The 21,485-nt window shown below is 42.3% G+C and overlaps 1 protein-coding gene across 1 annotated transcript in view; it reads left to right on the top strand.

Moving 5' to 3' along the window:
* The first annotated feature begins 2,675 nt into the window (after window positions 1-2,675).
* LOC145412613 (solute carrier family 7 member 14-like) overlaps window positions 2,676-21,485 on the top strand; it is a 49,272-nt gene continuing 30,462 nt past the window's right edge. The window contains exon 1 of the mRNA XM_080282526.1: window positions 2,676-3,217. Coding sequence (XP_080138652.1) covers window positions 2,902-3,217 — 316 coding nt within the window. The 5' untranslated portion in view covers window positions 2,676-2,901. The remainder of the gene's footprint in view (window positions 3,218-21,485) is intronic.

Below are 21,485 nucleotides of genomic sequence, written 5' to 3' on the forward strand. Positions count from 1 at the left end.
TACAGGAGCCGAGATAAGCGGTAAAAATACCTTGGCTGAAGCGAGAGTGAGTAAAAGTGAAAGATGTTTCCAAAATGTTTATGGAAACTGGTAGGCGTTTTAGACATGTACGTTTGTGATTCCAGATGCCAATGTAGTAAATGAAAGTACCCAAGTGATGCAAAAGTGAGAGAAAACTGAAGTACCGACTTTGGAGGTTTCGCATCGCTCAGTACCAGAAACAGTGGCTATTGGTACCATAATAATAATGATAATAATGATAATACTGAAAAGATCTGTAGGGAAACCAAGAGAAAATGTGTGTGCTCACGGATCTTGTAAATTTTTGCAACCGGAAACGAGTATTTTATGTACGAAAACAATGAAAATAGTAGAAATAAAGCGAAACTAAAGGGGAGGGGTCTTGTAAGTTGTTTATGGAAATTGTTTAGCGTTTTTTTTAACTTGGAATATTATAACGTGAGACTGACGCGCCAGAAATAGCCTCCCGAGCCTCGCCCACACGTCGTTTCCGCACCTGACGTATTTACACACACCTGACATCAACACACCAGCCTAATGCAGATATTCTCTCTCTCTCTCTCTCTCTCTCTCTCTCTCTTTCAGTATCAGTATTAATGTCTCCTACCCTGACTGTACACATGCGTCTGCTTTTCCCTCGTTCAGCTACAGTGTGGCTTTATAGACTGTTTTATTTTTTACGTAGCCTAAAGTAAAAAAGGAAGAGGGAAATATTGCGAACAAATCCTAATCCAGATCTGTATAACATTTTCACCACCTGACGTCAACACGCCAAACTTAATTACTTTTTATTTATCGCACAAATATAATATGGTTTGGGGCTTTTTTTCTTTCTCGTTCAACTGTATTATGAATTTGCATTTTTTTTTTCCTGTGCAACAGTATTATGCATTTCCAGACCTTTTTTTTTTTTTTTTTTTTTTTTTTTTTTTTCGGTTTCTGTACTGTACCAAGTACAATATGGGTTTGACGATGTATTTTTCCTCTTCCAATTCTGTTATGAATGCGGATTTTTTTTTTTTTTTTATGTTTCTCAGGTAAGCCAGAAGGGAAGAGAAAATTAACTAAATTCTGATGCAGTAGCGCTGTGGTACTTTTACCTGCCCGATATCTTCACACCTTGTGATACTTTATTTTCCTCATTCATCATTATTATTAACGTATTAAAAAAAACGAGCGAAGATTTTCATACACAGGAATCCTAATGTGTCCTTATTACTTGTGTCCTATTTTTGTTATTGTTGTTGTTGTTGGAGAAAGTATTAATATTAATAATTGCCAGTCTAGACTGCACAACCTAGATGACCATTATTTTACAAGGAATATTACCACCATCGTCCCGGTCTACCAGTCCCGCCTGTCCAGCCCTTCCCTCTCCACCCACCCGAGCCCCTTTCCCCCTCCCCCTCCAGCACTGAACTACTGTATCAGGTGAAATTTGTCCCCTTCATCTATGCCGTATCTCATAGTGCCCCTCTACAGTGAATAGGCTTGTCTTGCCCCACCACACCGCCCATCTCCATACCGTTTTGACGCTAAAGTCCTAAAATTGACATATCTCCATCCAGTTGGGGCAATAGATGAACACTAGAATATGGTGCTAATCACGAAGAAGTGCTATGGAAGATATGTTGAGCCGTAGCATCGTCTTTTTCCGCCGCTGAACTGCCTGAAATAAGTACCATAAGGACGAAAATCTTAGCCAAGTTAAGGCAAGAAAAGGTATGCTTTAGTCCATCCTACCAAGCCTATCCCTTCCTGTCCCACGGACGTTCGAGAGAGAGAGAGAGAGAGAAAATGACTAAGACATTTTGCATAATTAATACCTATGTGCGGAAATGATGATTAATGAGAAGAAAATGTTTAACTATTATTCCATATGTTGATATGGGTACTTCCTTTCCACAGTTCAGGGCATAAAGAAATCCTTTAGGAAGTTTTGAGTGTATTTTCTACGCGGAAGTTAGAGGGTGTGGGTGTTTATGTCTGTGGAGTGGAGTCAGGATTCCCGGGGCTTGAGTGGTGAGTGAATGAGAGTATGGCCTATTCAGCTGGGCAAACTCTTGGTTAGTTTCTCCGTCAGTCAGATTTTTCTTTGTTTTCTTGAACCTATTTTACCCCCTCCCTAGGTAGAAAAAGAGGTCTGGATGATGATGATGATGATGATGATGATGATGATGATAGTTACATAGAGGAAAGTTAAATCATGTTTCTCTTTTTTTTCTTACAGCTCTGTTGTGGATTTGCAGATTGCCCCTTTTTACAGCTAAGAAGGAAGATGAGAAAAGTAGGCTACACAGCAAACTAATTCTCATGTGTGTAGACTAATACATATGCCTTCGTACAACATGAAGTGTTTTTAATATTGGCTAGAAAAATTAAAGCCAGTAATAGCCTAATCAATAATTTTCCTTTCTGCAGTATGAAAGTGAATCGCACTGTACTTTCTCTGCTGATTAAGAGGTGAAAAATATAAAACAAGCAGAACTAGAAAGTGATAAGCAGAAAAGGGAAATTAGTTATAAGTAAGTCACAGCAAAATAGCAGTGACAAGTAGCTTACGGGCAAAATAAGTGGAAAAAAAAAGAAAACGTAACATACTGCTAAGTAAATAATTAAGTTAGCACACAAGAACAAATAACTGAAAATAAGAACCCAGTCAAAATAAGAGAACCAAGAGAACAAAATAAGTGAAAAGTAGAACGAGCTAAACAGTGTAAGGGATAAGAAAAGCACGGTGAACAAAGTAGTGGGAACAGAAATACAATGACAGGTAAAATCGGAACAAATTAAGTGGGCCAGAACAAAACAAGTGGTAAGTAGAACCCGAAAGACAAGCTAACAGTGATGCCTGAGAGGTGACAGAGCCCTGGGGTAACAATGGCACCTCCCTTACTGCTGCCATCACGTCGGCAACACTCCCTCGCCTCTTCCGCCCGCTTTGTCTACTCCGCCATCGTTCGAACTCGCCCCTTCGCACCAAAAAACCGCCGCCAGAACGCCCACACGCCCACGCCCGCTCCTGGGATATGGGGCAGCGGGTGTGGGCGTGGGCTGGTGACGCTGGTGTACCGTACCGTGGGCGTGTGGGGCATGCTGGGCGTGTGCTATGTGATTGGCATCGTGGCGGGGCCAGTAGCGGGATCGGCCGTATCCTCCTCCCTGCTTGTGGCCGCTGTGACGTCACTCCTCACAGGTGGGTGGATGTTGTTGTCAAAGTTCCGCTTAACCCCTTCACCTCGATATTTTTTTTTTTTTTTTTTTTTAGTGTTTCTACTACCTGACATTCATATTCAAGTCGAGAGGCTTTTCAAACCTATGTAACTTTCACTAACCCCTTCAGTACGAGAGGTTTCCCGAGTTGAATAAAAATCTCCTGACAATAAGATCATTGTAAAATGGATACGTTCAGGTGAAGGGGTTAATGCCATACTCGCAGGTTATTGTCATGCATTGATGTGTTGTATAATTTTCATGAGGGAGGACTGCTTGAAGTGGAGAGATTTTGTGGAAGGGAGTTACATTAAGCATTTGCGTTTATATTTTATTTTAATTTTACCTAAGCGAGAGAGGGTATTAAGTTTAAGCGTGTGTGTGTGTGTGTGTGTGTGTGTGTGTGTGTGTGTGTGTGTGTGTGTTGTGTGTGTGTGTGTGTGTGTGCGAATAAAATATTTCAAAAAGTGTGCATCTGGTTTTAACCAGACGTGGTGGAAATGTTGAGGATCTGCCAAAAAGAAACCTATAGTTTTTGACAACAAAAGGTCAGAGATGAAGGACACAAGGCTAGGTCAAACGTTGACCTAGCAAAATCAGCGAAATCAGTTTTTATCCACTTGGGCTGCTACCACACACACACACACACACACATATGCATAAAGTTGATTTTTTATAGGTATTAGTTGTGCAGTATTAAATGCAGTTTTTAGATTATGGTATTGGGTGATTGCAAAAATGACGATAATGGTAATGATTAGGACTACGTATATTATTATTATTATTGTTATTATTATCATTATTATACATAGTTCCATTATGTGTTTCACCACTGTTGTTCTGCACTCATAAAAATCTTTAATGACGTTTGTTTTTTGCATGAACTCTCTCTCTCTCTCTCTCTCTCTCTCTCTCTCTCTCTCTCTCTCTCTCTCTCTCTCTCTCTCTCTCTCTCTCTCACTGAGCTTGCGCTTTCCCTCGTCTTTCCTCCTCATCACCCTTTCCCTCTCACTCACCTTCTCTTCCCACTTTTCTCCCCCCTCCCTTTCATTCTCCCATCTCTCCCTTCCACCCCCCTCTATCACCTCTCCTACTCTCTTCTTTCTCCCCATAGGCTACGCTCATGAACCGGTGATTTCCTCTGTCATGACCACACCCTTTTAATCTGCAAGCTGTTAAGGTCATAGCTCTCTCTCTCTCTCTCTCTCTCTCTCTCTCTCTCTCTCTCTCTCTCTAATTTCATTCACGCCTCCTCAGATCTGCCTCTCCGTTCATCGCTTTCATTCCCCTCCTCTCTTTCCATCTTCTAATTCCCACAACGCCTTTTTGAAAAGTCTCTCTCTCTCTCTCTCTCTCTCTCTCTCTCTCTCTCTCTCTCTCTCTCTCCCTCTCTCTCTCTCTCTCGTACCCCATCTACTTATTCACCACACATCCTTATTTCCCCTCTCAGGCCATTTTCTCTCCCCTCCCCTCCCCTCCCCTCCCTTTCCCTCCCCTCCCTTTCCCTCCCCTCCCCTCCCCTCCCCTCCCCTCCCCACTCTCGTTAACCCTCCTTCTCCCCCTCTGTTTTCCATATATTCAATACTTTTCCATTCCTGATGTCTTAATTATTTCACTCTGTTCCCTTTTCCATCGTTCAGAATGAGAGCGTTCGTGGTTCTGTTTTCTTATTGGTTCGTTCACTTTGTGCTTTTTGTTTTGGTTTCGAATTTCTGTGTATTTGGTTTTTGTATACACACGTGCGCACACACACATGGACTTATATCACACACACACACACACACACACACACACACACACACACACACACACACACACACACACACACACACACAAAGGCTTCCTCCCCCCACTAACCCAGTAACAGCGGCTCCCTCAGGCTAAAACTCCCCTCATATCCCCTCCCCACCCCGCCCCCTCTCCCTTCCCCCTCCTCCTCTCTTCCACTGCTCTTCTTCTCTCCCCTTCTCTCTCTCTCCTATTTTCTTTTTCCTTTTTCTCTTCCCATTTTTTTCTCTCGCCCTCCCCTTCCTCGCCTCTCCTCTCCTCGAACCCCTCCTCTCATCCCTATCCTTCTTTCACCTCAGTCTCCTCCACTCCTCCTTTCTCCCCTCTTCCTGTCTCCCTTTCCCACTGGTACCTCCTCTCCCTTCCCTCTCCCTCGCCCCTCTCCCCTCTCCTTCCATTCCCTCCCGTCTCCCTTTCTTTTACCCCCCCCCCGCCTTTTCGTTCCCCTTTCCCGCCTTTCTTCCCAGTGGCATCAACTTCCCTTTTCCTCTTTGTTTTCTTTCCTATATTCCTTCCATTCTCCCCTCCTCTATCCCTCTCCCTCTTCATCCCGCCTTTTGCCCTCTTTTTGCTTCCTCTCCCGTGCCCTCTCTCTTCTCCCCATCCTTCCCCCGCTCCCCTCTCACTCCTCCCCTCCCCTCCCCTCCGCTCCCCTGTCCTGTCCTTCCACTGACCCCTAACCCTCTCCTCTGTCCTTTCCTGGAATCTTTAACTTGATTTTTAACTTTTCATCCTCTTTTCTCCCCTCCCTATTGCCCTCCCTCTCTCTCTCTCTCTCTCTCTCTCTCTCTCTCTCTCCTCCTCCTCCTCCTCCTCCTCCTCCTCCTCCTCCTCCTCCTCCTCCTCCTCCTCCTCCTCTAATCTTATTCCCTCTGATTCCCATTATTTCTTCCCCCAAATCATCCTTCCCTTCATACATCTCCTTTTCCTTTGATTACTGAGTTTCCCGCCCCTCCAAAACCCCCTCTTCTCTCCCTCTCCCCTCCGCTTTTCCCTCCCCCTCCCCTCCCCTCCCCTTTCCTTCTCTCTATCCTTCCCCCACTCCTCTCTTCCCCTCTCCCTCCACACTCCTCCCTTCCCTGACTTTCCCCCTTCCCACCCGCTCCCCTCCCACTTCCTCTTCCCTTCCTGACCCCTCCAACCCTGACCCTTCCCCTCCTTTCCCCATCCCCTCAATGATTTAAACTTTGATCATCCTAATTTTTGCTCCCTTTCCTCGTATTTTTTCTTAATTTGATTTTTTTTCCAGTGAATGATGGGAGTATAGACCCTTTTTCCCTCCAGCATTTTCCTCTCATAATTTTCTTCCCTTTTTCTGCCCTTTTTTCCTTCCTCCCTTTCTCTCCTTCCTTCTCTTATTTATTTTTTTTCGTTGTCCTCCCTCCTTTCCTCCCTTTTCCTCTGTTTCCCTCCTTCCCTGTCCTCTTTTTCCTTACCCAATCCTCCTCTTCTCGTGTCCCAACTTCAGTCATTTCTTTCAGTTTTTTTCTTCTTCCTTTGACGGTCCCTTCAGTTTTTTAGTTTTTCGCTCCTTGTCTTTGTTCTTCCTTCTTTTTGCCACTCCGCAGGGTAGACAAGGAGCGGTCTTTTTGCAGGAAGAGGAGGAGGAGGAGGAGAGAAAAGATTTTAGAGTAATGTATAGTATTATTTGCGTTTGTTGTGAGCCTCTGTTTCAAGTTCCCTGGTAGTGAGTGAAATTGCACAGTTTTGTTGTGTTTGTTTCCTGCCCATCGTGCTTTGTTCATGTTCTCTCTCTCTCTCTCTCTCTCTCTCTCTCTCTCTCTCTCTGTAGGTAGCAAGAACAAATTATCAGAATGCGCTACATGCTTCAAGAGTAAAGACGCTATAAAAACATGCTATGCTACTCAACCGCGGAGGGAAGACCAACCCACTGCATCCCTCATTTTTTCTTTTATCTTTTTTTTTTTTTTTTTTTTAGCGGTGCTAATTCCCCTCCAGCAACATACCCGTCCCCACCCACTCCAGGCTTTAAAAAATAAAAAAGCCTAGAGAGTAAGGGGGAGAGAGAGAGAGAGAGAGAGAGAGAGAGAGAGTGAGCGTGTGTGTGTGTGTGTGTGTGTGTGTGTGTGTGTGTGTGTGTGTGTGTGTTCAGGTGTTCCAGATAGACATGAGACATAACCTACCTGGTTTTCTCTTGTATTTATATCTGCTAATACATTTCAGTAGATTTTATGCAGATCACACTAACCTGTATTATTATGCGAGTTGCAGTGAATTTACATTTTAAGATTACTGACTTACAAAACATAGGTCGCGGCTGCATTTGAATTATGTATGTGTATTTATTTATTTATTGTTCATTTCCGCACATTTGTCTTACTATGAAGTGGAGAGTGGACGCATGCGTGTTGTAATTCAGTATCTAAATTTATGTAATTAATGAATAGCCTACGGTACATAAAATATTAAAAGGACAGGTGTGACATCACACTGAATATTCATTACAGTGAACCATGCACGGGGGTTTACTGATTAGGCTAGCCTAATCAGTAAACCCCCACCTGGATTTGTCACCGGAATGTTGTGGCAAGTTAACTGCACGAGTTCATCAATAGTGGCATTAAATTAAATGCTGTGTGCACGTTAATCTGGTTGCCAAAAAACTATTTACCATGGGCATTTACCTGCAAGCAATTGTCAGGGGATAGGGATGTATTCTACTGGTATTACTTGAAAGGTCTGGTTACCTACTGTAGCCTGTATAGTATAAATTCAGTCCTGGATAAAATTACGTGACTATGTCCACGGTACTTTATTAGGTCATTGGCTTGTTAAATTCAGACAAAATTTATTACATACCTATTCACATACCTTGTTATCATATATTTCAACCCGGTATTCCAATATAAAATTTGAGCTTTAGGGTAGGAAATAGCATCTTCCTAACTCCCTCCCACTCCCCCACCCGCTGCCTCCCCACCTGAGATTCACCACTGTCTTCTCCCTTCCTTTTTCAGGGTAACTTTGCCGCTCAGATCACGTATTTGGATATTAGTCTTTGGGGTCGTTTTTCACAGATTTTTGTTCGGTATTTTTGGCTGGACTGCAATAGCTTTGACCTTTTAGCTTTGGCTGCTGCTGCTGCGTGCTGTTCGTGTTTATTACTCGATTTGTACTTAGTAGTAGTAGTAGTAGCATTAGGCTAATTGTAGTAGGACGTCTTCTGCTTCAGTTGTAGTAGTAATAATAATAGTAGTAGTACGAGTAGGAGTAGTAGCCTAGTAGCAGTAGCCTATTTCCGGAAAAGTAATGGTACTGGGCAGTGGTCACACGATATATTTTCGAGCAAATCTTGCTTTCCGATTTGCTTTTTTTTTTTTTTTTTAATTAAATATACGATCATGCGAAAGTCTTGGGACAGTCATTTAGGAAAGATTTGAAAACGACCATGTCCATCTCAGCACGAAGGACTTCCAGCAGTGGTTGGAGTCAAATGCATGTTAATGTTGTTTCAGTATACAAGTTGTGAAACATTTTTAGTCGTAATCACTACATACTTTATTAACATTGTGGATACAATACTCAAATAACTTTAAATGCACGGGAGAAGTATTTACTAGATACTGGTTTGACAGTTTTTTTGATTTACATACAAACTTCTCGCTCCTCAACACTCAAGGACGGCCGACCATCACAAACTTCACGCTGGTATCCTGCTTGTCAGTTAAGTCGACTCAATAGATGAAGATACTGGAGTTTGCAGAGCAGTATCCACTGCCTTGTGGGTTCTGGGTCCCCCAAACTAATCTTTGTAACCATTTTGTGATAAATGTCATCACTCTCCCGTTTGACAAGCCACTTGCTACTCCAGAGACATTTTCTATTAGCATTTTCTTAATAATATAGTAACAGCTTCGTTGGCGTTTATCATCACTGTGTTTATTGCTGTACTCTCCCGTGTATCAGGAAGACTTAATAGGAAAGATAATCATTCGACTCTCACTCGCTTTTTCACATTCATTTGTTTTTTCGTGCTGGAACTGAACGAATCGTGTCTCCACCATTGAAAGAATTTCATTGCTCTTGCCGATGCCTTCCAGGTTGCTATCGCTCGAAAGTGTCACCGTGTGACTACGGCTTACGTAGCAGTAGTACTTGGTATATCAAAATGTAGTATAAATTGAAATGCACTCAAACAATATTCCCTGAAAGCAGTATTGCTCGCAATGAAATCTTTTTAAGTATAAGTAACAGCGGCAGTAGTAATAATATAAATATTCATGTTTGGTTACTGTGGCTCAGTTACCATGGTAAAGACATTTCGTAGACACTTATCAGTTTATTCTTTCTCCTCTTTCGTTATATATATATATATATATATATATATATATATATATATATATATATATATATATATATATATATATATTATTTTTCTTTGCGCAGTTACTTAATACAGTAGTGTGTTAGAGAGGTACACAAATACATTTAGTTGTATAGGGATGTCTTTATTCATTTTTATCATCTTCCACGGTCTGGTAGCTGCGATGCGTGTTTTAGTAATGGAGGAGGAGGGAAGCAGGCCGGGCTAGGTTGTCTTTTCCACACTGTCAGTTACTGTGACGCTAAGCTGGTCCCCTGGCTAAGTTCTCTCTTCCCCCACCACCCACTTCATCCCTCCCCCCACCGAAAACTCCCATTCACCCACGCACACCCCTCCTCCCACCAACATCCCCCATTCCTTGAAATCAGCCTCATCCTCACACACCTCCTTCCCTCTCCCTTCAGCCAGCTGCCACCCACAACCTCTGTATAGAAACAGAGAGAGAGAGAAAAAAAAAATATAGTGAAATATGCATTCAAACAATACGAGCATTCCCTGAAAACAGTATTACCCACAGCATCATTTTCTTAATTTATAGAAAAGTGGAGTAGTGTACGTTCTGTGACATTAATTAAGCACTTGAAACTGATTTAATAAAGCTACGTTATATATTTATTTCAGAGTCGGGTGTGAAAATGGAGTGTTGTGAATTATACCCCTTGGTGTGTAAAGTTTTGTCACTGCCTGGTACACACACACACACACACACACACACACACACACACACACACACACACAGAGGCCTTTCAATGGCTTCCTCTTCTATCAGGCAGCCCTACTTATATGTAGGCCGGATTCCAAAGCTACAGAAAAGCTAATAATACAGATCAACAATCAAATATGTATATAGACTCTTCTGCTAAGCTAACACTCCGCATGGTTTCCGCTCCAATCACTCCACAACAACTCAACTCACACACACACACACACACACACACACACACACACACACACACACACACACACACACACACACACACACACACACACACACACACACACACACACACAGTAGGTTATCCCATACCCATACGGAGTACCTTAAAGTTCCGTCTTGTACAGTATGCTACATAAGTGGCATTACAACCATTACAGTTCGCGGTGTACAACTACCCTTCTTCTCTATCATTGGAACATCCTTCCCCGACAGGTGTGCCCCAGGTAATTCTAGACTTGATGGGTAGCGGGCTTGAACAAAATGTAGTTAGGCATGGCAAATAACAGACCAAAAGTGGCCTTATCAAAGCAGCAATCACATTTCTCACCAGCCACAACGAAGAGCATTACAGGTATGTGGCACCTCACATAGCGTTAAATAAGACTCCTGCCCCACACAAAGTCTCCAGACACTACAGAATAGACTCGGTATCATGAGCAGATGTACAATAAGACAACACGTATAGAACATCTGCAGTACACTGTGACGTAAGATTCTGACAATTAAAGACCTTCTGTATTATTGATATGGAGAAAAAACAGTGGACTGCATAAGCTAAACACACAGCAGACCCAAACATCCTTGTCAGTATATGCACAACATAAAGATTAGCCCAGACAATATTAAAAGCACATTAGGAACTTACTATATTTATCTGCTTATACAATAGCATTCCTCCACCAGCAAAGACAAACAGATACAGAAGGACGACGTCAGACTCGGTTTCATCAGCGCCTATGCAATTAGCTCTGACGGCCCTAACTACCTACTCACAGCACGACCCCCAGCCATAAACAACATGGAAACAGCATTAGAGGACAGGCAGAGTTAATGTAATCAGACTGCGACATGAACAACACTATACACGACACTTGCACAATAAAACCAGAGCTGAGACCCCACGTTCGATGAAATTAAACCTGAACAAAATCTCACCACTTCGTTCACTGCTTAATCTGAGAATTTAGTCATTTTGGCTGATGTCAGATTTATTCTAAGGACCGGCATAGCAGAAGATTGTTTACGGTTAATGAAAAAGGACATGGTGTACAGTGTTTCAGCGATCTTCTCTCAGTGTTTCAAAAGGAGAAACACAGAGGAACTTACGTTACCGGTACCAAAACTTTTGCTTGGACTGTACGTTATGTAAGTCGGCATCCCAAGCCACACAGCACTTTTAATGCTTCACTGGCCAACATTCACTACACTAAGGGTCGTATTTCACCTTGTTGTTGTGCTGTTTATTATTTATGTTGTTCAAATACCGAAAAAGATTGCGTAAAGAAAAACGAAGAAAATAGAAATGTCTCGTATATAAAATTATACTGATAAGGAAGAGGTGCTAGGGAACTTCCTTAACCCCTTCCTTCCGATGACGTTTTTTTTTTTCATTTATTATTACTGTCTTCATTTATATTCAATTTTGGAGACAGTTTTAAAGAATTAGATAGTCTTCATTTATCAATACACCTTGACTGCCAGAGATATTCCCAAAGGTGAATGTATAATTTTTTAATGATACCAAGAACAGATCAGTATGATAGCTGGATTCAAGGGGTTTCTCCCAGGGACTGAAGGGGTTAACGTGGGAGAATAGTGCCAGAATCAACCTCACAACCCCACCCTCCATCAGCATCTCAGTGTGTGGACCTAACGCCCGCCCCGGGGGAATCGATCGGCTATCTTAGTGTTGCAGGTCTGTTCAGTCAGCGTAGATATGAGCCTGTCCATCAGCAGCACCAACAACAGGCTTATAGTCTCTCTCTCTCTCTCTCTCTCTCTCTCTCTCTCTCTCCTTGACGTTTGACGTTGGAATAGTGAAAATTATAAAACTGACAACTAAAAATTCGGAAATTATTCATTCACCATGCAGACTCTACTCAGGGGAGGTGGTGGTTAGGCGATACAGAAGTGGACTGTTCATTCTAAGGTCACTAAATCAATCCCGGCTGTGGTAAGGTTCACTAAAACAGTCTTATCTGAAAATCAGCAAGACCTTCATCACACCGTTAGTGGATAAGATAACCTATATATATGTCATAAAAGATTCGGTACTCGTGCTCAAGCGGTGATATGTGAGGGTGTGTACACATTATGCCAACGAGTTTGCTGAGCTCAGGTATAGGTCTGCCTAGTCTGTGCCCTGATTTGGATGTATAATGATGATGATATTAACAATACTAGTAATAATAATAATAGTAATCCGGTGACAGGTAAATTGTACGATAGTTGCCAGTAAATTAGCTTATAAGTACAAAATACCGGTAGGAATATAAATTGGTTAGGTTAATGTATATGACCTGTGTAGAGGTTAGAAATTAATTTGGTTAATGCAGGTAAAATCTGGATAGGTGGAAGTTATTGTTAATTTTGCGTTAGCGTGAGGCTACTTTGTGTGAAAATAACTTGTAAAATCTGGGTGATTCGGAAATTGAAGTATAAGGCATCTGGTTTGCGTAGGTTAAAAGTGCTGTTGCTAGGTTAGGGTTCAGTAAGAAAAGTATTTGAGTAGGTTAGAAATTGTTGTTGTTAAAGTTTGACGATTTAAGGTTAGGAATAGGTATGTTATGGCGTGTTTTATATCTTAACCCTTTTGTTATGACGTGTTATTAATCTTTTTTCTAGATGCGCCAGATAATTATATTCAAGTTAAGAGAGACTTTTCATGGAGGAGGGGTTAGAAGCTATGTTTACTAAGAATATAAAATTCTTTGGTAATATTGAAGCGTTTTATTCAGTGCAAGAAATGACTATGGTAAGGTCTGCCATACTCTATTGCTGCTGTACACGCTAAGCTCTATCACACGCAAAGCTCGATCACTAATGTTGCATGGTAGAGATTGCTGAAGTTAGACCAGATGAAGGCAGATTAGGTTAAGCTTACCCTTTGGAGTCAGGAGGCCTTACTCAATAAATTATTTTTTTGTCTGACGGTAACCTTGACATCTTAGTGGTATTACAAGTGACCTTTGCAGATTTCGCAACACTTCCTCCTTAGCGATTTATTTTGCACATTAGGCCTTAACATCCTCTTCTGTCATTGATGCAACCTGTGCCAATATTAAAACTATATAAATGACATATAGTACAGTGTTGAGGTGGAATAAACGTAATAAATCGGTAAAAAGAGTGAGTTACGAAGCCTGCAATGCGACTTATAATGCAGTCCAGTGAGGATTAATTATCGTACCTGTTTATTAAATCAAGGTAACGTGTCCCCAGCCCCTCTCAGGGGGATGGCGGGGAAGGGCCTAATTACAGTAATGAGAGGTAATTACAACACACGCTCTGATGGTAGATGTAATAAAATGGTAAAGCTGTCCCGATCATGAAAGGGTTTTGTAGCGTAGACTTACCCTCCCTTAGTGTGGGTAGGATGATGATGATGATGATGATGATGATTAGGAGGAGGAGGAGGAGGAGGAAGAGGAGGGAGATATGATGGTGATGATGATGATGAGGATGACAAGGAGGATGAGGAAGAGGAGGATGAGGAAGAGGATACAGTATGTGTCACGTGTGTTAAGCTGGCCTACACAGTCCCAGCCGTCCTCAGCGGGTTAGGTTCAACACAGTCATACTAGATTAAATTAAATGGAGTTATAGCTGATAGCATAAATGTATAATGGTGTTGTAGATTTAGTTATTGTAAAACGAGTTATAGCAAGAAAAGTATATTGTAGTGGGTATAGTGACGGTAAAATAGGTTATAGAAGATTGTTGGGTTGTTTTATAATAGGTAAAGTTAGATTAGGTTTCCGTATATGAAGGTTGACTAGATTAAGTTATACTCGCTTAAATTACGGGGAATTAAGTTAGTGTTTTGTTAAAGTAGATTAAGGTCGATTAAGGTTAGATCAGGTTATCTATTGTTTGTATAGCGAATTGAATAGAAATAAAAGTTGTTAGATTGAGTTAGATTAGGTTAAATTAAGTTACGGTAGACTGAATTAGAATAAGTTAGATTATACTAAGGGATAGACAGAGGTGCGTGAGACAGGAAGGGGGGGAGAGGGTGGGAGGGAGGACTCGCGACCAGGAGTTACGATCAATAGCCGAGGAAAATAGTGAATCCTGAGATGACGTAGAGAGAGAGAGAGAGAGAGAGAGAGAGAGAGAGAGAGAGAGGTGATAATATTTCGAGTTGGATTAGAAACTTTGACAGCCAGGAGTGCAAGCAGGAAATTTAAAAAATCCCACAAGCAAATATCTTCTTTAAAAAAATGCCTACTTCTTTGCGGAACTGTGCCTTTCTCGAAGCCACCTAACTTGATCTTGCCGATGGTTAATCCCTTCACTACGATTACCATTATTTTCCACATGTTAGCCTCCCACCAGGAATTTTTAATATGCGATGAACCCCCACTTTACGATGACGTGTTTCGATATTAACGTTATTCTTGCCATTTATGATCGATTTTTATCAGGCTTAGGACAGAATTTTGGAGTTCGTGGGATTCGTTATTAGCTTCATAAACCCCGTCACTACTAGAGATGGCCTCTAAATTGAAAGAAATCTTACGCCTCCACTTGTCACACCTTCGCCTCGTACCACAAAGACAATAGCTCCATCTGTTGACCCAAGTCAGGTCTACTAGTTTCTTCACTAGCTCTCATGCCACGTCATCCCAACCCCCACACTAATTCACCACCTCCATACGAGGTGAATTGATGGCTTGGGTTCTCAGTGGGAGGCAATCCACTCTCACCCTCTGCCCTGGGTTTATTTTAGTGAACTACCGGTACTCCTGAACTTTACTTGGAAACCTGTGCTTTAGTGACTCCACCGTCAGTACCCTCCGCTGCATGTTAACCCTTGAATATTCATTCTCTCCTTGTTTTTACACCTTTTAGTCAGTGATGGTGAATGGCAATAGGCTTGTGTAGGTACACTGTGTTGTGCTTCATGTATGATTATTAATACTAGTTATGCTTATTTTTCTGTGTTTGTGTATATTGTTTGTGTTGGTGTAGGGTTATTATTATTAGTATGTAGTGTATATAATGTTTGTGCTTGTTTGTGTATTAAATATTTAAACTAGCCACCCTAATTATCTACCCTAGTGCTTGTCTAGTGTCTATTAATAGTTTATAATTCCTCCTCATTTTTCCATATTCCTTTCTGTGGGTTCTCATAGGGAAGATACAATTATTTAATTTCTCCCATAGATTGTAACAGAAAAAGTTTATAAATCGGCTTATGGGTGCCTGATTGATGTAAGAGGGTCACCTTAGTGAAATGGTTAAATGATGGGGTTAGAAAATAATCTCTAGTGACCCTCTTTTGTTGTCGCCAGATTGCAGTAGGTTTAAGTTGAGGAAAGACTTCCTGTAGTGAAGGGACTCAGACAATCTTTGTTAATACTAATAAAGGGATAGAGTAAGCTGGAATGAATCAGACGTTATTAGTTATGAAAATAATACGGTAATAATCATAATGAAATATCTGTGCTTTTGTGGTACTAATCGAGGGATAAGTTAAACTGAGATGAAACAGAGGATATTAGCCATGAAAATAGTATTGTAATCCGTGAAAAAAGTACTATAATTCGTGGACGTACCCTAATCTGAATCAGGGTACGAACCTTTTATAAAACGCAGCACAGTCAAGAGCTGTTCCCTCACGCATGTTTACTGACAAGGTGAATACGTAACAACCTCATTTGCGTTGGCGTGGCGTTAGTGTGTGCCACCGTTACCTGTCTGACCCCGGGAACATAGAGTAAGGCCTTCATTATTCACCACTTGTTATTCATGAGCTACCTCCCCCTCCCCCCGCCGGCAATACGGTGAATATATTGGGTCTCCACTTCTGCATCGCCACTTCCTATTTCCCGACGATCTGAGGCACGTAACCTAACTTAACCTAACCTAGCCTCACCTGACCTGACCTGACCTGACCTGACCTAGTCCGGGGGGCGTTTATCCAGACATCCCTGGATTGTTTTTTGCTTGTCTCATGATTTTAGATCCTGCCCACTCCATTTATGACATTGGGAATAGGGTTCTGATGGTACTGGATGTAATGGTGGTGACGAGAATGATTATGGTAAGCATTATGATGGTAAGGATGATGGTGAAAAAAATACTTAGGCCTACACGTGCCTCTTGACCTGCCATTAGCCTACATCCAGTACACCCACTCACACACCCAACATGTTCACTGCTCATCCCACCCGTCACTGAAGTACACATAACGCTCGGCAGCAAGTCACCATTCCCTGCGCCAGTCGTGAGAAGTGACAAGTCAGGTACGGAGAAGGGGCCCATTTTATTCAGAGTTTCGCCGGAAGGTCTTTTCCTGGAATCCTTTTCTTCTCTTGAAACATTATGACAGACGGGTGAAGTCTGTGTCTTCATCACCTGTCCTTTTGCCTTGGCCATAAATCAGTATTCTTGTTGTCATTGGAAACCATTCGTATGGTACGCCACTTTTTTCATTGCGACTTACTTTGCTTGTTACATCTCAATTTTCTCCTCTGTTATATTGAAGCTTTATAACGTTGATGTAATTCGCAGCAGTAACATACATGATGCACACAGGGTCCTGGGACTCGCTCTTAGTTGAATAATAGCGTATGTTGTTTGGTGGAATAGAATACCGATGCTGTTCTGGCCATGAAAGGGTTAATGGTGACAGGATTAGGCTCAGGCTGGTAGGATTCACTCAGTTGTTAGTCGGAATAGAATGGAAGTGTTATCGCGATCATAAGAGGCAAAATGAATCGCTGAGAAAAGAGTACTGCGATAATTAAACCAGCGATAATACAACCCCTACTGTAATATTCCAGCCTTCTTTCACCTCACTGTGGTAATCCAGCTTCCTCACCCCATCATCACTATCATTATTCATCCTAACGCGTTACTTTAATGCCATCTTTTACTTCAACACTCCTTCATGCGTATTTCCGTGTGTGTCTATCTTTATCCTTACCCCATTGTCATCTTTTGCTCCTCTCTCACTCCATCATTGCTTTTCCTCTTCCCCCACAGCTTTTTTCTCCACCATCTTCCCCACTGTAACTCACATTCAATACCACATTCTGTGCCAACGCAGCCATTCCTCCTGCCACCATCATCTCTCATGTAGTTCCCCCCCACAGGCTCACCCTCTTTTGCCCCCACTATCAACATCCACCATCCAAACATTCACCCATATCCTTCTTCTCGCACCAGATCCCCATAGCCAACCACAACCATCCCCCCACCACCAACCTTAGCAGCACGTTCCCCCTCACCACCACTACTGTGTCACCTCTAATGTTACCCCACCACTGCGATCATCCCCTACTAGCAAATCCCCCCCTCCCCCCACCTCCACCATCTTCCCGCCCCTCACCAGCATTACTATATTTCCACACCATCGTCACCACCATTCCCCACCACAACCATCTTCCCACCACCAATATTCTCTGCCACAAAAACTTCCCTCTCCACCTCCAACAACTCTCCCCTCGCCCACCCGACAACCTCACTCACTTCCCGCCTACCCCACCATCATCACATTCCTCCACCATGACCCCCACGACCTCAGTCTCCCCTCCCCATCCCCACCCTCATCTTCCCCCACCATTCCTTCCATGATCCCAAGTCATAAACCACCATCCCTTACCCCAGTCTTCCCCACATTCGCCGCACCACATAAATTCCTCCTCCCCACCCCCTACACCCCCAGTACCCATCTTTCTTCTCCATCCCAGTCTTCACCCCAAAATGTAGATACCCCACCCCACCTCTGCCCCCACCGACCCCACCTCAACCTGCCACTTAAATCCCCCTCCCCACCTCTACCCCCACCATCCCCATCTCAACCTCCCACCGTCCACACCTCCACCACCCACGTAAATCCCCCTCTCCACCCACCCACCTCCACCATCCCCACCTTCCCCACCGCGTAAATCCTCCTCCTTGTCCCCCCTACTCCCCCAACTGTCAAGAAGAAGCTGTATGTTATGAAGATAGTAGTATTATATCACGTAGAGGCGAAGTCATTAAGGTACATAATAGCAGATTGGACAGCAGTAATTACCATGATATTTATGGCATTCTCTCTCTCTCTCTCTCTCTCTCTCTCTCTCTCTCTCTCTCTCTCTCTCTCATGCATGCTTAAAAGCGTTTCCCTGCCGAGTCTTTCAGCAGCAAATCACGACCCTTGGCTTTAGTTGATATTCAGGGCCTGTTCCCCTCTCCTCACACCTCCCTCTTCCTTCCCTCCTTTATTACTCTCTCTCTCTCTCTCTCTCTCTCTCTCTCTCTCTCTCTCTCTCTCTCTCTCTCTGTGCCTTTCTCTGTGTCTCCGTCACTGTCTCTGTCTGTCTGTCTCTGTCTCTCTGTCTCCTCCTCCTCCTCCTCCTCCTCCTTGTATTTAGCTTGTTACCAGACGCACAATCCCAGAGTTCATCCAGCGAAATGCTAATCCACTCAACCTTCCCTCATTTTACTTTTTCAAGTTTCCTTCCACCTCGTTCTTGTTCTTCACATTTTACTGGCAACATTGGATCAGTATGCTGTCTCTCTTAACCCTCATATAGTCTGTAAAACTCGAGAATTCTTTTTCATCTACCGCCAGACGTTGGTATTCAGCTGAGCGTTAGTCATACGAGCTTGACAGACTGTCACCATTGACCCTCTCATGTTCGGAGCAACTCTGTCCAGCTAACACCATATTAAATACAGCTGAAACTGAGTCATAGGGGCCTGAAAGTCAATACATTTACTATTAACCCTCTCTTGGTTGGAATAACACGATGTCCTATTCCACTCAACACCAGACATTTTTATTCAGCTTAGTCTTTGGAGCCTGAACGAGCTAGCCTTTCATTCTGTTCAGCCACATCTCAGTATCTTCCTCGCAACTACATCTGTTACGTTCACCTCCGCTGTCACTGTACTGCACACACGTTAATTTTTCCGCCTTTATTACCTGGTGCAGTAACACCACACGCACTTCTCAGGTAACGGATTTAAGCGGTTCCCAACATCTGTCCTTGTATCTTAATCCATGTCTCGCCCCCGTAAGTCAGAGTAGGCATCAGCGCACTCTCACGTATTGATCTTTTCACTTACCTCCCTACCCCTGATCACATCTTTCAGGGCACTTGCTCTTTTCATACCTTCCCGCACCTTCTTTTCAGAGTCTTCTTACATTCAGCCGTTCTTGCAAAATTCACTTCTCGGATATATAAGTATTTTCAGTCTTTTTTTTTTTTTTTTAAGTTTTACAGAATGCGTCTCAGGTAGCCTAGCTATGACTTTACATGTCCCTCATTTAGGCTACGCTCAGGATCCGACACTGACACAGCCAGCGCTGCCAAATATTCGCTGACCATTAAGTTTCTGCAATTTTTCCTTCCTCATCTTCAAGCAGCATAACATCATTTCAGGAGAGCCCTTCCAGTTTCAAGTTAGTTTCCTGTCCTTTGTTCTGTCCATGACCTCCCTAATTACTACCGGTACATCTGTAGACCTGTATACATTGGACAGTCAAGAATACATCATACATCCCATTCTCAGATTCATACATATATCAGTTTCCATACCATTCTCTACATCCCCTCATACAACTCTCCTCTGTATGTCATCTTTTATTGGGTTCATAGGCTAAACGTACTATCTGTTCCCTGTTTTCCAAGTATTTTTCACAGTGCATGTCCAACTATCATGTATTAAGTCATTTGTAGATCCATGAATGTTACATAATTTTGATTCTGTTGTAATTAAGTCTCACCTAGTTTCTGGCCACAAGTGTTGCATATAGCTTTTCATTTCGTAAACCAAAAAATCGAAGTTATGGAAAAAATCAAATCTATACACCCCTCCGTTATAATATTTCCTTCTTATTTATCAACTAATCTCTCGACAGATTTTCTCACCCTGTCTACCACAAATCAGTCGTAACATTTTCCACATCAGCTTGACAAGACCAATGCCCCTAGTGTCCTACAGCCTCCTCACTATCCATTTTCACACTTCCATCTGTATAGCAAAACCAGCTGCACCTTTCATCTAGTCATCTAGTACGAAACCCTTTCTTGATCCCATGCCAACCGAAAAATTGTCAGTAACAAGTCCTTTGCTGCCTCTTCTTCACATTTTAACAGTAACTTCTTCACACACATATTTTGCGGTGTGTTATACTTACTAAATTTGTGCCACCGCCAGATGATTTACAAGCGAGAGAACAGGAGAGCGTTATATATAGCCTTGATTAACCTCAGCACTACTGAGGACTCTTGCTGAACTACCTAAAGTCGTCTGGTAGTGGCAAACATGAAATATAAAATACATTTCTGGAAAGTAAAAACAGCTTCATTCTCACTGCTGATAAAAAATATAAAATAAAATGCTTTTCTTCTTCTGCACAGCCTAATACCTATAAAAATATTCATTTACAACCTCCTTTTTCTCCTCTTACCCTTTTCACCCCTCTTCAGAATATCATCTTACCATTCTTTGTATTCGTCTCTCTTCCAATTTCTGTATCTTTCTCAACCCTGTTCTTTTCACCGCACGTTTAGCTTTATCTCATTGTGCACTTCCTTCTTCCCTGTCTCATACAAATTCATCACATCTATTGCTTAGCCTGCCCAGTCCTTCTACATATTCGTGTCTTGATATACCGGTACTTCTTTTTATTCCTTGTGTCTCCATCTTGCCACAATATTATATCATTTGTTCTTTTCTCTTCCATCCTGGCTCCACACGCCTCACCCAATCCAATCAGGTCGCTTCTCAAAGTTTTCAATATTTCCCCCAACACTGGCCACGCATTTCTGTCATTATGCTTTCCCAGTCTTTTTTCTCGCCCGTCATTCAATTTTTTATTTCGTATAATCTCGTTGCAGTTTCCAAGTTCTCTGCTTTTTCAGCCGTACCTCCCTCAGTTTATATATATATATATATATATATATTGGGGAGATCGACGTTATCGTAGTGAAGGAGTTAAAGTTTTTCAAGTAAGACTCAACTCTGGATAGAATCATTTATCCTCGTCATTTATTTCGTTGTAATTAATTGGCGCACCTACCAATACCTATTTATAACTTTTAACATGAAGTTTGCGTTACTACCCACTCACTGTATTTTGACTTACACACACACACACACACACACACACACACACACACACACACACACACACACACACACACACACACACACACACACACACACACACACACA

This window comes from Coenobita brevimanus, chromosome 93 (genome assembly GCF_032717465.1).
Source record: "Coenobita brevimanus isolate Jiangsu-jjx chromosome 93, ASM3271746v2, whole genome shotgun sequence".
In the NCBI taxonomy this organism is placed as follows: domain Eukaryota; kingdom Metazoa; phylum Arthropoda; class Malacostraca; order Decapoda; family Coenobitidae; genus Coenobita; species Coenobita brevimanus.